This window comes from Haemaphysalis longicornis, unplaced genomic scaffold (assembly GCF_048455015.1).
Source record: "Haemaphysalis longicornis isolate Haplotype H1 unplaced genomic scaffold, Haemaphysalis longicornis Haplotype H1 scaffold_12, whole genome shotgun sequence".
NCBI classification, from domain to species: domain Eukaryota; kingdom Metazoa; phylum Arthropoda; class Arachnida; order Ixodida; family Ixodidae; genus Haemaphysalis; species Haemaphysalis longicornis.
Window position 1 is genome coordinate 90,857,155 of NW_027526225.1, and position 23,433 is coordinate 90,880,587.

General features: G+C 46.4%; 1 protein-coding gene across 5 annotated transcripts in view; it reads right to left on the minus strand.

Annotated features, from left to right (window-relative positions):
- Bt (projectin protein bent) overlaps positions 1-23,433 on the minus strand; it is a 258,426-nt gene that overhangs the window by 197,050 nt on the left and 37,943 nt on the right. For 4 of the 5 annotated variants that reach the window (XM_077693762.1, XM_077693761.1, XM_077693765.1 and 1 more), the window contains exon 3: positions 21,887-21,908. In XM_077693762.1, coding sequence (XP_077549888.1) covers positions 21,887-21,908 — 22 coding nt within the window. Of the gene's footprint in view, positions 1-17,029; positions 17,429-21,886; positions 21,909-23,433 lie in introns of those variants that run through there. The other variant, XM_077693763.1, reaches the window with a different exon arrangement.

The window sequence follows — 23,433 nt, forward strand, 5'->3', positions numbered from 1 at the left end:
TAATCGTATTACTAGAATGCTAACTTTGAGTTAAACCACAAATAACATTATTTGATTTTTTTTCTTTTAACGTCGCTGCTGGCACTGTGTAGCGCTACATCTAAAAGTTTTTTGATACACTAATGTCTTTTTTTTGCTTGAAAGCGATCTTCGGGGTCAGAATTGAATTGAGTGAGTAACCAAAGGCTAAATCTTTTATTTAACGCAGTTAAATTCCGTCTCCATGGTCCGTTCACAAACCAGAATAAACGTCAGGGTGTCCTGACGCGGGTGCCAGGAGCAGAGTTTTTCGTTACTTTTCCTGCAACGCCTGATGCCAAACAAGAGCGGCCCACGGAGAGCAATTAAAGCAAAGTTGGCTGGAAAGTAAAACACCGCGGTGGCGTAACATGTTTATTGTTCATTTGGATACGACCCAGCTTCTGCAGGTCGGCCTCGGGGAGGAACATTTATAACGGCCAAGGACTACCAACGACCACTGCTATGTTATCCTGTAGCATCAGCCGGCAGGCAACAAGTCTAAACAGGCACCGCGATTATTCCCGTCAGCCTTCTGACAAGTGCCTCTAGCTTGAGTTTCAGGGAGCTAGACGTGAATTTAGTTTTCTGCCTATTGTGATTATTTTTGTTGTTATTTATGGAGGAGAAACGATATTTTTCTAAACATTCTGAAAGAAAACGTAGGTCAGCCCAACATGGTATGGAAAGAAGGATGGTAGGATTAATGTTAAGGGATGGGAAGCGAGCGTCGTGGATTCGGGAACAAACTCGAGTGAGAGAAATTCTAGCTCGAATTAAGAAAAAGTGAACTTGGGCCGGTCATGTAATGCTGAAGACTAACAATATGTGGGCCACCCGTACAACAGAAAGGTTGTCTCAGAGACAAGACCAGAAATAGGGGAAACGTAAAGATCGGAAGAAAAACAAACAAATTTTGGGGGCCAAGAATGGATTAGGATAGATGACGCAGGATAGGATAGCATAGGATAGGATAGGATAGTCTGTAGGATGAGCCTTCGTACTGCAGTGGACAAAAATAGGCTGATGATTATCCTAGTGATGATGATCATTATTATTTCTATCATGATTATTATGACAACTTAGCAAAAATGTTAAAAGTTTTAAGGCCATATCAGCGTTTGTTCACCGATGAAATGCGCTAAACTTGCTAACAACCTCGCAAATAGAGCAGTCATTTTTCTTTCTTTTTATTTATTCCCCCTCCAATTTTACTTTTGTTTTTCCCTGAGAAGTACATTAAGGCGTGCTACATCACGATCAAGAAATTTGACATTTGCACCAGCAGTTCTGAAGGCTTCGTACCAATATTGCTGCACATGCGCTGTTCGCACATTCGCGTGCACGTGCGCTAGACCTCTCGACAATTACGATTTTTATTAGTCTCCGCTATTCGCTTTGAAAATTTTGCGATGCCACAAAGAACAGTGAGCAAATGAAAAATATTGTCTGAAGACCGGTACGGTGACTATCATTTGCACATTTTCACTTTGCAACGTGTCGCTGAAATGCGTCACTAAGGCTGGCTTTTTCACAAGCTTTGGTCGCCTAACAGGCAAAGCACGCTTTACAGGGATTCGTGCATTGCAAGTTCGAGCCATATAGTTAGTTGGTTTTGGTCTGTCGAATAGCGGTTGCTGCAAGTGTGGAATAGTGGTAAGCTATAGCCATCTCGTACCACTAAAATTCCAAGAAGTGTACATCTTCGGTGAATTGATAGGACATCACTGTGAACAGAGCGCTGTGAGCGCCCAATTGTTTTTTGACTGTCCGTTGCTGAAGCTGCCCATTTCAATGTCACTGCGGAAAATCTTGTCCGTTTCCACTTGTGCCTTTTCAGACATATAGCAGTATCGAAAAACTAAATAGGGGAAAAACGCACGTCGTAATTTGAATGATGGTGCTTATCTTTATCATAACTCGTTGGGAATACGCAGCTTGCGGTTCCCAGCACCTCAATCTATGCTCTAGATATATTTTGCTCGTGGTGTACGGCTTGGATAATACGCATGCTAACGGGCGCTAGAAGTAGTTGCTAATCCGAAGCGGAGAAAGTAACAGCTATGTGGATAACCCCAAAGAGGTGACAACGTACAGCCAACGCCTCGAATCCTGGCAGCAGCCTTCCTGATTTGCTAGGCAACAAGCAGCAGCGCAGCGTTGTCTTTCACTATTCAAGACTATTGGTTGCGCGAATCTCTTTACGAATAAAGCACCACGTTTCGCTAAACTAAAAATTCCGCATGAAGACAGAACTGGATGATATATGCACAGTGTCGATTGAAGCCTTCGGCATAGGCAAATGAAGAGGAACGCGTTGAGAGGAGTCGTGTTTTTTGGGCTTGCTCAAGAGTTTCATCTTTTATACGGGTTTTAATTTAGTTGTCTGGATGCTCGTGGTGGGCATGGGATCTCCCCTCATGTTTGGAGTCACCACTGTGTGTCAGTTTCTTTTCCCCCTAAACTGTCAACTCGTAGGCAGCGCCTGTGTCGTCTAGTTTTCTTTCGGGGTTGTAGTAGGTTTAAATGGGTTTCAATCCTCCTTGGTCCCTGTCCTCAAATCTACTAGTTGGAATTCTGCGCAATGCAGGAGACGCCACCCCGGTGGCACACAAAGTAACATAATTTACGACCCGCACTTAAAAACAGGATGTTGAACCGGAACCGAACCGATATTTTTACCGAAACCTAACGCGAGCCCGAAACATTATTTTTTGAGTTCGCTGAACCCGAACTGGAAATGAAACGGGAAAATAAATAACTGTTCTTGGTTTACGAATAAAAGGGTCAGCCCTTTGTTGTTAATAATGGTTGGTCAATGTCATTCGGCGCGTTTGTCTTTAACGCACCACCAACGCAGACAAATCAAAACGCTATAACGCTGTCTTCGTGGTCACAACATGAGGAAAGGATTTCGCACCAATATTGTGTTAGTGCCGGTCGTGCAAGCAGGGCGTAAGTCTGGGCCAAAAACGAATGCCACGGTCTCAGCAGCCTGCAAAAGTTTTGAGGAACTGGCGTTGCTCTTCCCTCGCTGGTAATGTGCAGGGGCAATAAGGCCACGAGATTGCTGCACTGTGGACCCGCCAAGGCTCCAACCCGAAATATGTCTACTTGCAGCACGTCAAATGTGTTGAGATTTTGGTTTGTTGGTACATAATCGTGAGACTGAAACAATACCCGACGGACAGGACAAAGCAAGTAAGAGACGCCCACTTGCGCCGACAATAGCAATCAAAAGTTTTTGTTGGTAAGGGGCATTGGCTTTAAACAAGCGAGGCTGACTTCATGCCGCAAGATAGAGGGAGAAACAGGGCGAAGGTGAGAGGGGGGAGCAAAAAAAAGCTTTTAGAGCACTCAACAGTTGACTAGCAGAAGATACATGCCAAAGCAAAATATTGAGGGTCAATTCAAATTTTAAAATTGCAGCCTTTCAAATTGAAAGGGGCGCCTGCAGCATTGGCCACAATGCGTTCACTGGTTGCCTCCAAAGAATTTGGTACGATAGTCACTTGAACAAGAAACGCTGCTCTTCACTGGCGGATGGAACGCCGTACTGTGCGTGCGTCCATGTGTGCGTGCTGCTTATGTGCAAATATTTTGTGGATTGTTTTGGTACACGGATTCAGGCAACATTTTGTCTTGGTTTACGTGATAGCAAGCTCGATACCGAAGCAGCCGCAGCCTGTGGTCGGAACTATTTATCTGCTGCGTGTTCTTACTCGCTCAGCTTGGCCCGCTACATTGACCATGAAGACAAAACCAAACCTTGCCGCATTTAAAGATCTATGCTCGCTCAAATAAATTATTACCTCAAGAACGGTGTTTTCGGCACAAATGATAAGAAACATAAAAATATTTCAGTTTTTTTGCTACTCAATGTCAGCGGTGAAGTAATAGGCATTAATTTATACAGACTGCAGCGTGTTAACTCCATGTTATCATTCAAGTTTTACACTATAACGGAACAAGAGGTACTAGTTAATCCCACAGTCATGCCCCTTGACGGTGGCTTTATGTAGACCCTAAAAAGACCTAAGCTCTCGGCGAAAAAGTGACTGGTACATTTTCCTTATCAAGGGTAATTGTTTCAAGTTTACTGCAAAACAGCCTCGCATTTATTGAAAGAAAAACTGTATTTTGAAAGAACGAAAATTGCATTTGATTTTTCTGGTGACTGTAAACCACAAAACATTCTTTTTCGCACTTCGCTGATAGTTCAACTCTTTGGTCCGGTTCGCGAACCGGTTGAGGGCATGATTTAGTGAAAACCGAAATGAACCGAAACTAAATGAATTTACCCAAACCCGAACCGTAACCGAACCTGTATTTTTCGGTTCGACACCCTGCTTAGTATAACCTTTTTCATTGAAGGTGACCGGCATTTAGCGATAGTTTAGCGAAGACAAAGAACCCCTACGCTCTAACGTGAGGAACCGCACCGCAACTGTGATCTGCACACTCGGGCGTTAAATAACCGCCATGTTGTTATTCTGCAGAGGTTTCCATCTCACTGTGGCGTGGCTGGCAATGACGAAGCCGACAAAGCTGCTGATTCTGCGTATTGCAGCTCGAATATAACCGCAATGCCTTTCACAAGGTGTCACGAAGCGGCTCTTGCTTCCTCCGTTGCCAAGAGTTTTCAGCGTTTGCTGTGGACTGACCCCAACAAGACCTACGTTTCGCAGCACACAATAGGCCCACACTGCCCATATCGGATCTCAAGCGGCCTGTGCAAGCGAGATAAAGCTGTCCTGCAACGGAGCAAGCTCAATGTGGCCTACACTGAATGCCTTCTTTATAAACTTCGCCAGGGTTCTTCCGCCTTGAGACCGACGTGTGGAATTTGCGAGGATTGCGAGGACTTGAAACACATTCTCTGCGCGTCTCCTCATCACAAACGTAAGCGTACCACCACTAAGATTTTTATGGGCCTGCCCGTGTACGCCCAGATCTATTCGTGGGATTTCTTAGGCCCTAACTCGCAAGAGGAACGACATGCCGAGCAACAAAGGTGCTCTTAACGTTCCTCCGGGACACTGGACTCGACAGTGAACTGTTAACCCTCGGACAAATGACTATTTCTCCCAATTGTGTGTGTGCTTTTCATGCGTTTGAACACTCACCTGTACGTGAGATATCTTTTCATATTGCCATCTTTTCTTTTCTTCATTTCTTTCTATTCTATTTCTATTTCTATTCTTATTTCTATTCCATTTTATATTCTATTCTAATTATCTGTTTTTATTTCTATTCTATTCTATTCATTTCTATTTTCTTTCCTTCATTTCATGAAGACCCAGCTGTGCGGGCTCCCTCATGGCCGACATCGTGTATGTAGTACAAATACATCGCTCGCATCTTCCATGGCTCCTTTCCTGTGTCCTGCCGCAACATAACAATACCTCTTCATATCGCCTCCCCCTATTCTGGCGTCGCAAGTAGGGTGGGTAACCTGGGTGACCTCAAAGAGCTCTCTCTCTCTCTCTCTGTCTCTCTCTCTCACCGCAACCAAACTTCTTTCTTCAACCCCTTTAGAAAATTTATACCGAATGCAGGAGATCAAAATAAAAATTAAAAAGTGCAACTAAGATCATAAACGGGGGCAGCACAGTAGTAACTCGTTACATCATCCAACACCTATTTGTTGTCGCTTCTCTCGCACGTACGGGGTGACGTTAGTGGTGGAACAGAACTGCGCCGTTGTAGGTGTGGAAATTTGTAGAGCGCTTATCATTCAGGTTTCATGCTCGTTGGTAGAGTCAGCTTGTGCACCGCTGTCATTAAACAACGTCTTGTATTTGTCTCTCACCGCCAGCCCAGCTCGAGGACGCCGAGTCCTTTCGGTGTAAATATAGCCCAGCCGCATGCCGAGCTCCCAGAATCGCGGGACGGCCACTGGACATGCACAGGGGAGAGCCTTGTCCAGGCGGTGAAATATTCGCTCGACACGACGTTCAAGGAGCACCCATGTCGCAATCGCGAAGCGAACCATTCGCTCCTTCGCCTCGCCCTGAACGGCGCTAGACTGCTGGCACGGAGCGCTGGGGGCTCAGTACGACCCCAGGGCGGGCCCGGCAGTTGTCGTACGTGCCGCTTCGAGAGCAGGCAACGCCGACGGCAGGCCGTAAATAGCTGGACACGAACGAACGCCCCCGTTGGTGCGGCCAGCGCATACGCGTAAGGAATACCAAGGTCGGGGACTAGCGAGAACTTTGACGATGGAGAGGGCTGCAGGGATAACGCGGTGGCTTCGCAGCATAGATGGGAGATCAAATAAATAAACGGGAGCAACACAAATGAAAGACAAATAACGTGGCTATTGCTATTGGATATAAATGAGCAGAATCATCATAAACTAAATCTAAATAATGAGGCTAATGCTGCGAGATAAACAAACCCGGATAAATTTGCCAGCGATTGTGATGAAATATTTATGCCGCCCGACGTAACAAAAACTCAGAGCGGAGATGGCTCAAATGAAACATCGTTCCGCGCCATATCCTACATTTCTATGGTGAGTATGAGGCAAAATCAACCAGGGAAAAAGAGAAGAAGCACCCAATGACAAGCGCTGGAGTCAACTAAGACGTTGCTTCAACTCGAATAGCGTTTAGAAGTACTGCGAGGTTGGCGTGTTGGTGTAGATTCATGACGGGTAAAGCATAAACAAAATTTGGATAAGAAAGAGCATAGGACGGAGTGCTACTGGCAACTGAAAAATATAATCGTGAGCCCACATACATATACTTATATATACAACCATATAACCATATATACATACAGAGTGTGGCGTAAACGTCCCCATAAGGGCGGAGTTCGAAGAACAACATGTTTAAAATTTTGTTGCTTCATGTTTAAATGTAATGACACTAATCTTGTGCGGTCCTAAACCACTCCTTGCCACTAAAATTTCTCATCTGATCCATTCATCGCGTTATGGGGTTCTCCGACTACCAGTCCTGTCTTTCGATAGCCACCCGAACGGTCCACCGGGGGTCGGTTCTCCGCATTACACGACCCAAGCCAACTCCCCTTCTCTCCCTTAATTTCAGCTGGGTTCTCTTCCAACCAAGTTTTCTCCCTAATCCAAGACCCTCGTTCCTTACGTCTAAGCGTTGCTCGTGTCATTATCCTTTTCATGGCTCGGTAGGTCAACCTAGTTTTTTTTCCAAGGTGGATACGGCCTTACATCTTTCGTTCTCCCTTGAACTGCAGCTGATTTATTTCTTCTATGTGATAGGAACGGCCCACTGCTTAATGTGTCAGTGGTTACAGCGTTTTAAGTGGGGTAAAAAGCCCCGGAGAAATATCAATCCTAAAAAAAGCGAGAGTGATTATTACAAAATACAGAATGGCCGGACATTCACTGCAATGTACCAACTGGTATTATAGGAAGATATTTTGCATTGTAGACGTAATCCTCTCTTTGTACCGCCTTTCTGGAATGCTTTTTATCGCTGTTAGAAGTAACTAGCCGCCGCAGACTTGTTTTGCATCAAGAGACTTAAACTAACCTGAAGTCTTTGAATTTTCATGAAACTCTTTTTTTCACATCATCAGGTACACAAACTTTCTAGCAAGCGCACCAATCAAAAAGAAGGGCGGCGAAGAAGTTCGAATACAGCGCTTACTTCAAACTACTTTACTCTTGGCAAGAAAAGTCACTTATAATCAAGCAACAAGGGCTCGGCGAAACATCGCGTGGTCAGGAGGCATAGCTAAAACAGTGAAATTGCGGTCACTGACTATGTTATCAAGGAGAGATGCGTTTCGGAACCCGTAGGCATTTTTTCAGGCAAACCTTTACTTATTTCCTCCAGCGATTTCACCGCGGATGCGCAAATTCACCTTTTAATCTCAGCTACACCCCCTGCGACACACCCTTTGAAGCGCATCGCGTAATTCGCTGGGCCCGCTTTTGGCGCTATGTACAAGGCCCCGTTTTCAGTCGTTCTGCTCAACTGGTCAGCTTAGGGGCGCGCGGTCGCGGGCGCTCAGCAGACCGGTAGCCGACCAACCCTACCGCCTTTTACGCACGCGCCGCTGGGTCGTCTCGGGCTACGTGACTCATCTTGTGCCCGGTAAGGAGGAACGCGTTCGCCGCGAATGAAAGCGAGGCGGGGCCTCCTTCTAGGAACGTTGCACGGGACCGACCGGCGTTGAGCCGTAGTCGGCAACACAGCTACATCAAAGATTAACCAAGTGAAACCAAGAGTCAACCAGACTAAGCCAAGCTTTTACTTTGCATATACAAGGTTAGGTGAGCTAAGCCACGGCCATTTTTTGTTCGCAATCGTTCATAATTTTTGAGCCCTACAGCCCTCCACATTTCACCCAAGCAAACCAAAACAAGTCCCCCCCTCTCTCTCTCTCTCTCTCTCTCCTCTCTCTCTCTCTCTCTCTCTCTCTCTCTCTCTCTCTCTCTCTCTCTCTCTCTCTCTCTCTCTCTCTCTCTCTCTCTCTCTCTCTCTCTCTCTCTCTCTCTCTCTCTCTCTCTCTCTCTCTCTCTCTCTCTCTCCAACTTATGGAGATAGCAAGCAGAATACACGAATTGTCTATTCTTAACAGTTGGCGAACTGAATAATGGTTATTTTCTCCTCTCCCGTGCGAGCTCGACTATCTGTAACCGCATTAGCTCGTCACTGATAGGTCGCCTTAGGGCTGGTTTTGTTGCAGTTTTCACTTGCCTTACAGTCAAAGCACGCTTTACAGGGATGGTTACACAGTCTCCTTAAAATAAACAGTAAACACATGCGCCAATCTATACCTATAAAAAGGAGTGCCCGACTGACTGACTGACTGACTGACTGACTTACTGACTCATCAACGCCTGGCCAAAACTAAACTGATCTATAGATTTGAAATTTCGCTAGTAGTTGAATAAAATGTTTAAACGTGCGCAGTATCAAGTTACGTCACCCACACTTTAGCTTGAAAATTCGCAAGCATTTATCGCTGGCTCCTTGTCCGTCGCTTGGCCCGTCCGCGCCTACGTTGGCTGTGTCCCGTGCGTCCTCTTACGTGTAGGATGAAATGAAATGCATACATTCGCACATGCGCAGTGAACTTCTCGTCTGCCTTCCTTGCAAGCACAGCGGGATAAAATGTTCCAGGGAGGAGGGAGCTTTTTGGCAGTGTAAGGAGGCGCTCGGTAAAAAGCGCTACAGGCTTCACAGGGTGTTTTCGGGCTGTTAGGAGCATAGGTTTTAAGCACGCAAATTGTTTGGTTTATTTCCTTCGGATATTTTTGAGTGATGGCGCAGCCGGAATTTACGGAACTACCGGTGATTTCAAAACATGGCGGGGAATTACCAGTGGCTATCAAACTAATAAAGTTCTTGGAACGAGTAAGACTTTGATTATAAGAAAATGCTCACAAACGCCGAGCGACAGACGCACAATGTAATGAGCGGTGTATTTACGTTTCAATTGACAGGTGTCACAAGAAAATCATGGTTGCAAGTCTTTATTATGCACGTTCCATGGAGTCCTCACCATAAATCAGCCGAGAGTTACATCTTCAGGTGACACTAATGTTGCGCACGAGGCGCCAGACTGAATAATTACTCCTTGAACTTTTGCGTAACAAAGTTTAAAGGAGAGAATACGTGGTGCGTTTGTGGCATTAGAGTTGTGTCAACAAAGGGTGGTGAGTCATAGCATATCTTTATTGGTTTTGGTGCACTTACAAAGCGCGATTTGTTTTTACTGCGCAGAATAACTACGCTCTACTGAGAAAATTGAAGTGAAGTGTCATCCTGCGGGCTTTCCAGTCTGTCATCCCAGCCGACCTGAACAAGTCAACGACGAGTACGGGGCAGAAGGAACACCGCCTATCGAAGTAACTCCTGGTGTGAAATGATGCAAAAACTAAGAAAATGGAGCACGCAATACAGTTTAGACTGGTGTAGCGTGATAAGGTTATGTTTACTGCTCTCTCTAGTGACCCGTTACTTAAAAGATCACGTCACAGCTATCGCTGTTACGAAAACAGTCGTGGAGGACACAGATATTTTTTAGGGGTGAAGCCCCTTAGGGGCATGGGCCACCAGCGTCTCATGTCGGCGTCGTAAGCGTCGTCTCATGTTGTCATGGTGCTAAAACACCGGTAAACTCGTTTACGCCTCGCGCTGGAACGTAACGCCTACTAAAAAACACCGGGACACTCGTTTACGCCTCGCGCTAGAACGCTTCGTGCTTCAAATGCACGACACTTTTACAGCAAAGCTGTATACCTCTACCTCCCAATGATTTCATCTATGTTGACAAAAACGCCAAGGCGTCAAGAATACGCTTATACAATGCATGCTTCGCCCCTCTCCAGGTTTCACGTTAGTGAAGATGGCCCGGGATTTTTTACCCAAGTTTTCTGGTGACTTCTGCAACATTTCAATCATATGCGATGGTGCAGGACCTCTCAGAATAAACAGTATTACCTTATTATCATTGTGGGCCTAAAATGCCAATTTTTCTTCAAAAGGGGGTGAACGTAGATAATAACTGCGCGAACAAAGTGAGCGGGAAAACGATTCATCAAAATGGAACGGGAGCCCGTTTAGAATGCTTTGCCGGGCGAGTTGATCCACAGCTTAAAATAAAATATAGCGCCAAACAAAAGGACAGGCACAAGAGAAAAACAAGTCGACGAGAGAGAGAGCTCGTGGCACCTACACTTGTGTTTCTTCAGCCCCTGTCCTTTTACGCTCCATTTTATTTTAAGGGAGTACGTTTCTCTGAAATCTCCGAAGGGGGGGGGGGGGGGGGGGGCAGAGACACACCTGCGCTCCAAAAACTACGACGTCACCTGCGGGTGACGTCAGCGTCAGCGATCCGTGACGCCATTGACTGGAGACGACAGAGCGTTGAACGGTCGGAAAGGGGAGCAGAGGCCAGAACAAATATTCGGCGCGGCTATTTCTGGAAACGTGCTCTCGCAAACAACGCACCAAAGTAGCAACGGCACCCTCTTCCTCGCCCACGGCTTCCGTCCTCCCTACCCTTCCCGCCTAATTGAACGCGTCCTGCCAGTGAACCGGAATGCGCCCCGAAAGACACGTCTCCCACAGGTGAAGAAATGGCGTGCACTAGAAAGGAGTCAGGGCGAAAGTTCTCACTCGCGTCCCCGGGTATGCGGCCACTAAACAAGACCTGGTTCAAACGAACATGCTTCCGTATTCGCGGAATTTATTATGTTCGAAAGTGAACTCCGACTTCTTTTAGGATTTCATCCTTCACGTAATAAATATGTGTGCTCGTTCACACGCCCTTGCGTGAGAACGAGCGCGCACTCGAACATACACAACCATTTCATGCAACCTAGCGGGAAATAACAATGCCAAGTCAAGTCAACTCAAGTCAAGTCAATGTTTATTTTCACATAGCCGTGCTATGCCATTTTTTTCATGCCATTTTTTTTACGTCAGCATCATCATCATCAACCTGTCTACGGCCACTGCAGGGCAAAGGCCGCTCCCATGGATCTCCAACTACCCCTATCCTGTGCTAACTGAATTATTTACGTGCAGTGTCCCTAAGCGGAGTCTGGAGATCTGTATAGGGGCCTATCATCATCAGCAGCAGCATCCTATTCGGGTGCACTGCGGGACGAAGGCCTCTACCATTTATCTCCACCCACTACTCCCCTTCGTTGCTCGAGTCTATTCCCTGCCTCCGAATTTTCTTATTCCTTCCCTCCATCCAGTTGATGGTCTTCCCCTTCTTCTATACCTGTCTCTCTGTAGCAACTGTGCTATCCTGGACGTCCACCGCTTGTCAATTCGTCGCACTAGGTGGCCTGCCCAAGTAAATTTCTTTTTCTTTAGTTGAACTATATCTTCTACTCGAGTATGCTCCCTAATCCAGGTAGTTCACTTCCTGAGTGTTATTCCTAACGTTATTCGTTCCATGGCCCGTTGAGCCGACCTAAGTTTGCTTTCCGGTTGTTTAGTAAGATGCCAAGTTTCTGCTCTGTATAATATCACCGGAAGCACGCATTGGTTCTATACTATTCTTTTGAGTGACAGAAGTAGCTTACTTTTTATTATCTAAAAGTGCATTCTCACTGCAACCCAGGCCATACCTTTTCTGCGCCGAGATTTCTTTCTCGTGGTTTGGAGCAGCACTCACAACTTGTCCAAGGTAGTTATACTGTTCTACTTGTTCTAGCGTTCAGTCACCCAAGATGAGGAGGGCACGCTCAGAATTCTCAGCACAGGGGCCTTTACTTTTCATTATCCATATCGAACTTTGTATGAGGCTTGTCTTATCACTCCCCTCATTTGGCTGTTCACCCACAACGGCGTTTTGACTGCTACTTATTATAAAAAATATGCCGCATTTCTCGCCTTGTTGTAGACTGCCTCGTCATTGTTGAAATAAATTGTAAGCCCTTCATCGGTTCCCGACAATGATCTAATTTCGGATATTTGTTTAGTGATAGTTTTACATGTTCGCTTCATTGTGCCTAGAAATACGTTGGTATTCAAACAAATAACAATTCATTAATGGGGCTATGATCATATGAACCCATCTCACCAACAACAACAAGACGAACCGCATACTGGAGTTATTTCATAATAACTTTTTTTAAAAGCAGTCCCGCTATTATCTGACCAAGTACAACGGAAAATTTTGTAACTATCAGTGGCATTGTTGTTGGTATTGTTAAATACCAAGCTAAATATTTGTTAAATACCCTTCAACAATCCGAAGAAGTGTCGTGTCCTTTTCTTCGTCGCTTGAATTTATCCCAAAGACATTCCAACTGTTTCCTTGCTGCCTACTCCAGCGCTACTAGCCTAAGTGCGACCACAACTCAACCATAGCTCTTACAGACTCAATGGTAAAATAGAAAAATGGCTTAGGTCCTTCCTAACAGAATATTTCATTAACCTTGAAAATAAAGAAAAAAGTAGGTAATATTCTTTAAGTATAGGGTCACTAACAATGGTGCGAAAAACGGTCATAAACCTTACAACACAAAACTGCCGCGCTTGTTTTCACAATAGGTCACTAGCGAGTTTTAGCTGACCGTTCCTCACGGTCCGCTCCGCTGCGATAGCAAGCTGGAGCGCCACAGCGCATGCGCGGCGCGCTTGGCCGCGAACGGCATTGGCTCCGGTTGCGCTGATCCTGCCGCCGATACCGGAGCGGACCATCAAAAACGGTTAGCTAAAACTCTCTACTACCGCCGCAAAGGACCCCTGACTCCACCAATTAATGTTTGTTTTTTTCTACTCGTCGCTAGAAACCATCAAGAGCTCAGAGCCCTTGCATGTACCAAAATAAGTTTCAGCGAATATAAAAAAAACAATGTTGTGCAAACTTGAGTTCAGAAATCAATCATGAAATCTAGAAATAAAAAAATGAAAAAGCACATTTTGTAAATTGTCTAGCTGATGTTTCGCGTGCCTGGAGCTATGGGAACCGCCATAGAAGGAAGCTAAGAAACTATTTAGACAGCCTCCGACGCCCCGAAACTTTTTATAATGGCTGGCTAAATATCACTAGAAGTCGGGTAAGCGTGTTTTGCTAGAGCATTTAGGCAAAAGTAAGTACTTCTTGTATAGCTACGCCACGTGACATGGTTATTGCTGAATGATAGCGCGCGTTTGCGGGATGCAGCTTAACGCAGAAACTAAGTTGACGTGGTTTGTATAGCATGACTTTTTTTTTCTCTCCAAATCATAAAGCAGGCCCTGGGCGAAAGCTGCTAAAAAAGAAGCAGCTTGTCAAAAGCCAACAGCCCTTTTTGAAAACCTATTAAGTGAAAATTTTTAATCAGAACCTTAATAAAATCTGCTAATATATTTGCTTTGTAGCGAGCTTCCACACTTGCGACAGTAGTAAAAAACCAAGCAGCGAATCCAGTTTTGTTTCTGGCTATCCAGTTAAATTTCCTAATCTCAGGAGTGACGAACGTCGCAAATACTTCTGGTATAAGAACAAAGGAACACTTTATTAACCGATAGATGAAATAAGCCGTCAGCATCGACTTGGGGTTGAGGATATCCCACCCTTTTGCAGGACAGTCGTTAACGCACCGAAACAAAACCACCCTGTTCTTGTTGTGCTGCACTGCGTTGCTGCGACATGATTAATGTAAAAAAACTATGGTTGATTTCTCTGTCATAGGAATCAGTAAAACGCGAAAGTGAAATGAGCTGCGAAATCCGCAGATAAGCATGATTTACGGGTCGGCAGCTATCTTGTAGGTGTGCTTGGCGAGCGACTTCATGCTGGCAGGTTGATTCGGCAAAAGTGCACTGGCTTCATTTCCGTGGCGGATATGACGTCAGTGAAATCTTGGTGTATCCCGGCATAAAACTATTTCGTGTTAAAATATAAAACCCGAACGTAATCTTTGATATAACGTAATGTTTAGTATAACGTAATCTTTAGTACTAAAGGTTGCTTCCCCGCAAGAAGACCCTGTGTGCAGAGGTGCACCCTTTACAGGCCGCTTGCTTCGTTGTGCTGGCGTCACTTCCGTAACGGATATGACGTGAGTGAAATCTTTGTGTATCCCGGAATAAAACACTTTCGCGTTAAAAGATGAGAATGTAACACTCCGGTTGAGTAAACTTTGTTCACAGTGAGCAAAACTTTAGTACGGTGAAACAATCTCGAAGGCTTCAAGGGTTACCGTGCTCCCATCCGGCGGGCTGCGGCCCGAACCGCATGCAGTATAATTGACAAGAGCTAGCGGAGGGCACCCACGAATGTAGGGCGTGACGAAGATGAGGAGGAGTGAACGGCAAAAAGGAGGCGCACTGTAATATTAGCTCCTCACTCCCGCAAACAAGACGGTGGAGCAGCCACACCAGGCCGAGAATATTTGAAATAAAAGAAAATTCCCCGACTCCTTCCCTCCTCTCCTGTGGCCCAGTTTGTCCGCCGCTTGGCCGGGGCAGCTGGCCTGAAGACAGCTTTCGAACGCTTTCACTCGAGGAACAAGCGGCTAAAGAAAGTCTCCCGAAAAACAACAACAACAGCGAAAAGTGAGGCGGGGAAGGAGACCGCGTCCCGGGGCCGTCATCTCCGCTTTGAGCAGTGTCAGCGAATGTTTTGCGCACGGTCCCCCACCCACCGTCAAGGTCACCCTGTCGCTCTGGCATGCGCGGTACAGCAAAGACTGGGATAATCCAAGATTCTTGCGGGTGCCGTCCACTTGGTTTGACTGAGAGTAACCTTAAACCGGTAGACGGGTCTCTTCTAAAAGTTTTGTAACTGGTCAGCCCCTCAAAACGCGATTTAGAGCAAGCACAGTGTATCAAAAACAGTATCACTATCCCCTAAAGTTGTCTTGCCTTAAACCGAAGACACTTTTATATTTTTAGAACTTGTAAACTTCGCTCTGAACGAGGTGTTTATCCAGTGTTGTGCGCTTCCAGAGGCGAAGAAATGAAGCTGAATGGAAGACCTCTTTCGCGAAACTTCTGCGAAGACCTCTTTCGCGAAACCTCTTTCGCGGTGTCTCACAGCATTTCTCCAGTAAACTAAAATTGTTATCTAGCAAAATGCCGATGAAACGAGGATGAAAAAAAAAAAAAGATCTGCGAAGGGTTATTAGTGGACGTTTACCATTTGTTACGATCGGTACCATGATATTCTTAGGTAGTACTACAAGCGTACTTGATTTTTGACTAGAAGCGTATTTGAAAGTTGTCGTGCAAGCCTAGAAGTTTTCACTTTATAAAACGTCAAGTTACTTCAGCAGTATAATAGATGAAATGCCATGGAAGCCATGCTTGACACCAAATGTACACTATTTTTCAAGGCAACTGGAAAAAACGGGGCTAGTTGGTATTGGTTTACACTATGAAACCAGCGCGCAACACACGGCGACAACAAGAATGGAAACACGGGACAATCAAGGCAGTTTCTGAGCAAACGATACTAACTTAAAGAAAGTATACGCGGGGCGAAGCGCCGAGTGTTGGCAGAAATAGATCGGTTATTTTTGAGCGAGCAATTTTACCACCACTAAAGACGTCATAACGATGCACTTGCTCGCTCTTTTTTTTCCTTGGACAGGTTTGCGGGATGCCTTGCAGTGAAGGGTACAGTTACAGCTCGAATGCAGAGACTGTACCAAACTAGTGCGTCCTGTTACATCTCCCTTTTAAGAGTTCTGATACGACTCTACCCTTAAGCTTGACGCCCACTCACTAGCGACACTAACGGTTCCGGAGTAGTTCTGTGGCTGTGTCTAAATATGAACCTTCGCGTCTGACACTTACTAAATGAAAAATATTTCGACATAAAAAATTACTTCATAGTTTCATGTCATTTGTACAAACATCGGCAGAACCACGCAACTGCCATAAATAACGATGATGCACTAGAGGACAACACCCTTGTCTATAAGACAGGTTTCGTACTTATAGCCTTGCCTTGCCTCGGCCGAAAAGCATTTGAAGAAACCTATTGTGTCATTCTGAAGTCTTAGCCATATATTTTGACCTCAACGTTTTTTGTGACAAGTTTGAGTCCGCAGTTTCGGGAGGTAAGTAGTTGAAGTTGAACTCAGTGTTTTAGACAAGGGTGTTGCGCACTGTACTAGTGAAACGCACCTTGTTTTATTTTAAATTTCGGTGCCACTATGAGCCCCTCCTCCTTCCCATAGATTTTTCGGTGGAATCAAGGAATTTAACTGTAACCGAACTACTTCTTAGTGAACTTTGAACCAAAGAAATTAACTGGGGAGTACTAGTCAAATCAGCGTCTCAAGAGGTTTTTTTTTTGTGATTACTTATGCAAAGATGGTGCTTACTTTGAAAGAGCGCGCCTATTACGCGACCATTAATGTAAGCACGTGCGCAACAGCTGCTTATGTATCTTAAAGGTAAATAGGCTCGCTCGTTTAGCTGCTAGCCTTAAGCGTGACCTCTACAAATGCACGGAGCAAGAGTAATCCGTGGAATTCGTGAGGCATGCGGCGCAGCATCGCGCCCAGCGGCGCCGTCGCGCGATGCGGGTAGGGCAAGGTTACAGCGGATTGCGTTACCGTGTTCCCATCACGACGGACGGGTGTCGGCGGCGACGGCGAAGACGCTAAAATCCAAACCAGTCCGGGCTCGTGGTGGGCGCCGTCGTGGCGGATGGGGCGATCACCACAACGCGAAGGGGGACCGTTATCCCCTCCTTCTCCTCCGGCGCCTCTCGCCTCCTCTGTCGCTCACTCCCTCGAGGCAGCACACGGCAAAGAAGAGGTTAATCCAGCGGAGGGCACATCTCCCGAGTGAAGGGCAGAGCGAGCCGCGGGCGCGGCTTCCAGAACCGGCGGCGGACACCGAAAATCAGAATGGCTGGCGGGGGGCTCTGGTTCGCTTCGTGGTATTCCGAGCTCTGTCGGTCGACGTCGAACGGCACCCTTCGGTTTGAGGGGCTCGCTGGGGCTGGCGGGCGCAGCGCGGTTTTTTCGTAAAGTGGGCCGGACCGGGCCACGGGGATGGGTGTAAAAGCGAGAGGATGGAGAGAAGGGATGCGGGGGAAGGGATGGAATTGGCCGGGCCAGGTAGAGAGCGGGCGAGGGCTGGGCGGGTGGTGCGCACAGTCTGGAGGCGGCGGAGGAGAGGAGGCTGGAAGATGCTGGCGCTGCTCTCAGCTCTCTCTGCTCCGCGCGGGGCCGCGCTGTCGGCCCAGCGCCGCTACTGTATAAACTCGTCAGATTGCCTGTTTTTGCGGCTATACAAGAGTAGGGGACTTCCCGAAGGTTCGCTTTCACCTGGGAAGGTCGCTCGCTCGCTCGCTCGCTCGTTTAGCTGGTCGCAACGGTGCGCAGAGGTGGGCGGGAAGGCGGGTGACCGTGATTCTCGGTTGAGATTACGGAGACGCGATGCCGCACACTTGGCGAGAGAGCCAGACCTTGGGGAACTCATGCCGCTGCTTCACAAAGCGCGGCCGCACTGCTGCAAAGCAGCAAAACGGCCGAGCGGCGAAACAGTAGGCGAGCCATCTTTTGCAAACGCCCCAGTGCCCACGCAATGTGACGGAAAGCTAGACGACAGGGCCTCTCGGAGCAGCACGCTTTTTAGACGCTGTTGGGGCCCAGACTGTCCAAATTTCTTCTTCTGTTTTTAATGCCGGAGTATTTAAAGAGTCGGCGTGGGAAGCGATCGAGACAGTGAGATGAGAGGCGGAGTGTATGTGTATGACTCAATCCTCTTAAAATTAAAATACAGCTTACCTAAGGTGACATTTTTTTACCAACTCCCTGTGCCAAAAACACTTCCTCAACGCTGTGTCCCAAAGGTAACAGCAATACAAGAATCTAATGAGTCGTAACCCAAGCACCAAGGGGTCGGCTCACTCTGGGTGGATACATAAGGCAGCCAAAGCAAGCTTACTGCAGAAAAAGGATTCAGATTGTTTCGTGGCATTTTGCGTAACGTAAGTGATCATTTTTCTCCGACACAGTAGCGGCCGAGGAAACTTACAAATTGTATATAAAATCAATTGGCTCGCCAAAACATTTCTGCTGCCGTAAACACCAACTTTTTCAGTATATCAAGGCGATAACGATAATAACGACAGCACACAAGAACGTTGTACTTTAAACTGCCCGGCCCAGCGCCTGGGGTACATGGCCTTCGCTATGATGACTCGCAATACTTCGGTGGACAGAAACAGGCTGATGATTACAATAAAGCCAAACTGATGTGAAAAAGGATGCTAACCTTATTACGCGGCCGCCATAAGCAGGGCGGGATTTTTTTATATATGTACACGGCGCGTTTAGTATGTCGCCCCTGGGTAAAGCCAGGGGCTTAAAGTACCCGACATTTGTGGACGACGTAGTGTTGTTCGGCGAATCTGAAGAACCCCTGCAAAATATTCTTCATGACCTTCGCTCAAAAAGCTTGGTCGCAGGGTTAAATAAACGGACCACAATGTCAAGTAGACATGCAAGAAGCACCCTGCTCAGCCTAGGCAATGAAATCCTTGAAGTGGACGAATACAGTTTAAACAGGTCGTCAGTGGTGATCCCAACTACGAGTGAAAAAAATCCGACGCACGATTGGTGTGGCCTGGAATGCCCTCGGCAAGCACTCCCAGATAATGACAAGTAAGCTGCCTCAATCACTCACAAGAAGAATATACAACCAGTACATACTGCCAGTGATGACATATGGAGCGCAAACTTGGCGCCTTACTGATTGATTGATTGACTGATTGTTGGAATTTAACGCACGGACACTACACAAGCGATGAGGCGCGCCGTAGTGGAGGGCTCCGGATTAATTTTGACCACCTGGGGATTTTTCACGTGCGCCGAAATCTCGAACACACGGGCGTTTTCGCTTTTCGCCTCCATCAGAAAAACGGCCACCGCAGCCGGGAAATGAACCCGCGTCCTTGGGCTCAGCAGCACAACACCTTAGCCACTGAGGCCTTATTGAACAACTTGAAAGCAGACTTAGGTCGGCTCAACGGGCCATGGAACGAATAATGATAGGAGTAACACTTAGGGAAAACAAAACGAGCTTCACGGCTCAGGGAAGAAACTCGAGTAGACGATATCACAGTGCAAGTAAAGACAAACGCATGGACTTGGGCAGGCCATGTTGTGAGACGAACCGACAACCGGTAGACAATTAAAGTGACAGAGCGGATACCCAGAAACGGGTCTAGAAGAAGGAAACGGACAATAACACTCGTCCGAGTGTTATTGTGATGGAGGGACGAAATACGGACATTCGAGGGCAAATAATGAACTCCAGCATCGCACGACAGGAGTTGTTGGAGATCTATGGGGGAGGCCTTCATCCTGCAATAGGCATAGATAGAGTTGTGATGAATATGAAGATGGTGGCGACGACGATGCGTAATATTATTGCGCAGATACATCGCATAGGTATCAAGGGGCCGATCGCGGTTTTTGTTCTGAAATATTCGTACATAATAAAACCACACTAATGCGTGTCTCGTAAACAACCGTAAGTATTGCTGCGTTTGTTTTTGTTTCGACTGTTAATTGCTAAAAATTAGCTGCCCTGTTTGAATCCCATGCAAACCCACAAATTTCCATCAGCTGTTAAACTGATAGGAATAAATTCGTCACTAGTGATGGATATAGCTTCCTAGTTACCGGATTTTATTTGGAGAACGAATCAAGATAACTTTCACAACGACCAGTTTAGTAGCCTTCAGTACGACGCAAAAACCATCTCTCAAGAAAAAAACGAACCTAAAAGTAAAAGGGTGTGAAACGTGTAAACGAGAAAGCTGAGGCGCTTAGCGCGGGGCACGCTCAATTCTCGAATTAGCGACGCTGAGATCTCGGCCGCAAAGCCACAGAACGCCGAGCTCGTGAAATATGGCCGCGGTCGTGGGGAGGTTTTGGGGGGTGGGCGGGAGCGGGCGCCCAAAATAACAGCGCCTTGAGTCCGAACTCGCTCGCTGAGGTCGGGAAAGCACTGCTTCCGTGCGCTCACCGCGAGCGCCCGGACGAAGAGCGGGGGGATGGACGGAGAACAAGTCCTGTCCTGCGTTCTCCGTGGCCTACTAGAAACACCGCGGTGAACAGCGGACCGCGCTATTCGGCCGCCTCAAAGGTATCGGCCAGTCCCGTCCACGGCGGTCAGAGCTCACTCGGGCGGACCCCGAGACAATTACTATGCCCGACTTTGCAATCAAAAAGAGCTTTCGGCAGGGGCCATGTTCAGACTTAAAGGGACCCTGCAACACTTTCGATAAGCGCTTTCACTCTTTCCTTCACGTCTGGAGGCACTTCGAAAGCTATAGTTATCGCCAGCACGGAGCGGCACCGCGTCATCTGCTCGTCGCACTATGCAGATACCCCTTCCGTTTCTGCTTTATCTTTGTGGCTTTTTTTAAGTTGCTATCGAGAAGCGTTCATTGCTGCAACTGAAGGAAAACCGGCCAAGAGCTGCTACATGGCCTTAGTGACGTAACTCTGGCCGTCGAAAAACGTCAAGACCGGGAAAGGGAGAGAAATTTTTTGAGCGAGTTTACAAGTTATCTGATGGGCATAGACCAGTAATTTTTGGCTTAAATAATTCGCGACCCCCTAATCTAAGTACTGCGTTTGATGGGTGACTACGTTCTGCAAGCATTTAGGATTTCAAAAAAAGTTGAAAAAAGTGTTGCAGGTTCACTTTAAACTTGAACGTCACACAGAGTGCTCTCCTTGAAAGTAAGGACACACGCCAGTACAGAAATCAGCAAGTCGCATTAAGGTCTCTAAAAAAATTGTTACCGATCCAAGATCAAACCATTACCTTATGCTCAAAAGAATTTACACACTGCAAACATGGCGGCGAAGTAATTTGCCACTGTTCACCTCTTGGGTGCACCCCGTAATCCGAAAAGACAAAGACATTGCACGGAAATATGCTTTCAAGGTAACAATTTAGAACCTAAATCGTCCTAAAAACAAAAACCTGCGTTATTTACAGTTTTTTTTCTTTTGCGAAAATTCAGTTCTTTTTTTTTGGCACGTACTTCTTCGGTAAATTTCTTTGTGTTCTTCCGTGGCTGTCCAGTTTATTCTAACTGGCACCGAGCTCAACTTTATCTGAGTGCACGTCAGCTAAGCCTTCAAGCTATGTTTTGAAACCCACTTCATTTGCAAGAACGGGCGTTTCAGAATTCCTGGCAGTGTGCACCCCTCCTTTTGCTGGGTCAGCTGATGCTGGGGTTTGCTTTAACACGCATCGCCTGTTCTAAGGAACGCACTTTTAGTTTAAGTGCAGCACCTGCGATGCCGCATTGCGGGCCGAACGCTATTACGCTGATACCAGCGCACACGATGAAGATCTGCTAGCGAATGCACCCGAGCGCGTTCACACTAGCCCAGCGACTGCGCTAGCGTAGAGAAAAAACATGCTTGTCAACTCACTGGTCCAATGGCTCATCAGCGGCTGAAAAGAGAAGAGAATGAAATAACAAATTAGAAATGTATTCAGTAAAAGGGATGTTGGGGGAGAGGGGGACATACGGGAACTTATATACGGTATGAACAAAAGCGCTGAATGAAGGAATAGAAGACCAGCAGAACACAGTCTTTGTTTTAACCCGAAAGTGCTTTATTCCCGGATACACAAATATTTCACTGACGTCATATCCGTCACGGAAATGACGCTAGTACAACGAAGCAAGCGGCCTGTAAAGGGCCGCTTGCTTCACGCCCTTCACGCAGGGTGTTTTTGCGGGGAAGCAACCTTTCGCACTAAAGAGTACGTTATACTTAGGGTTGTTCGTTTTCAGGTTTTTTGTTTTAACACGAAAGTGTTTTATGCCGGGATACACCAAGATTTCCTTGACGTCATATCCGTCACAGAAATGACGCCAGAACACCTTCGCCGAAGCGACCCGCCAGAAGGACGTCGCTCGCCAAGCAGACCCACAAGACAGTCGCCGACGTGAATGTGCATGCTCAACTGCAGATTTCTCTGCCCATTTCACTGTCGTGTCTTACCGGTTTCTATGAAAGAGGAATCAACAACAGTTTTTTTTTTTTTGCTTTCGAGTACCTGCGGGCAGAATAAGCGCAAGGGCAGCTGCCGTTATCTTCTATCTTATGGAAACTCAGTCGTATATTACTGCACTGCAAGTTCCCTGCGACCTTCCCTAGCTTTCCAGCGTTCCGAGTGCCATGACAAACCCGACAATGCATTCCCCAAACCTCCTGGCATGTAAAGACAAGTTGTGAGCGGGACCACTTATGTTAGTTACCTCTTCTATGCCGATTTTTTATGAAACAGGTTTTTCAGAGAAATTAATGGTTCGAAGTATTCTATTCTTAAAGAGACAAGGTGGTCCCATGAGAAAAAAAAACATTTTTAATGCACGTATTTCTGGATGAAAATGACTCTGTGAACGGAAACGTAAAGTTATTGAGATGTTCGGTGCAGTGAAAATCTATATTAAGCCAGCAAAGCTATTCTTCCAGGCATAAGGAGCAATTATATAAGGTATATGCTGAAGCGTATTCAGCGATTTCGGACACTCGAGAACTTAGCGGAACCGTTCAATAAATTATATAATTTGTTTACAGCAAGATTATAACTTGAGTAGGTATGGACTTACTGAAGGAACATTTTAAAAATCTTTAGGATTTTGTGTAGTTTTTTTGACAGAACTTGCCATCCGCAGAGTCCTGCTCGATGGCTTTCATCTCTCTGGAAACTTGTGGAATCGTACGTTGAGCATAAAACTGAACACGATGCAAGGTTTTGAATTGAGAAATGTGCAAGAAAATATTGCAGATCCCTCAAGCAGATTAGAGTAATTACTTGTGAACTTATTGCGGTGTCACGAAGTGATGGACATGGCGTATGCATGCATATACTCTACCTCCAAAAAAGAACGCTTTGTTAAAACCCGTAAGAATTGCCGCGCGGTAGAGCCTTTCAAAGGCGGCTTTATTGTCAAGAAAAGTGGTAA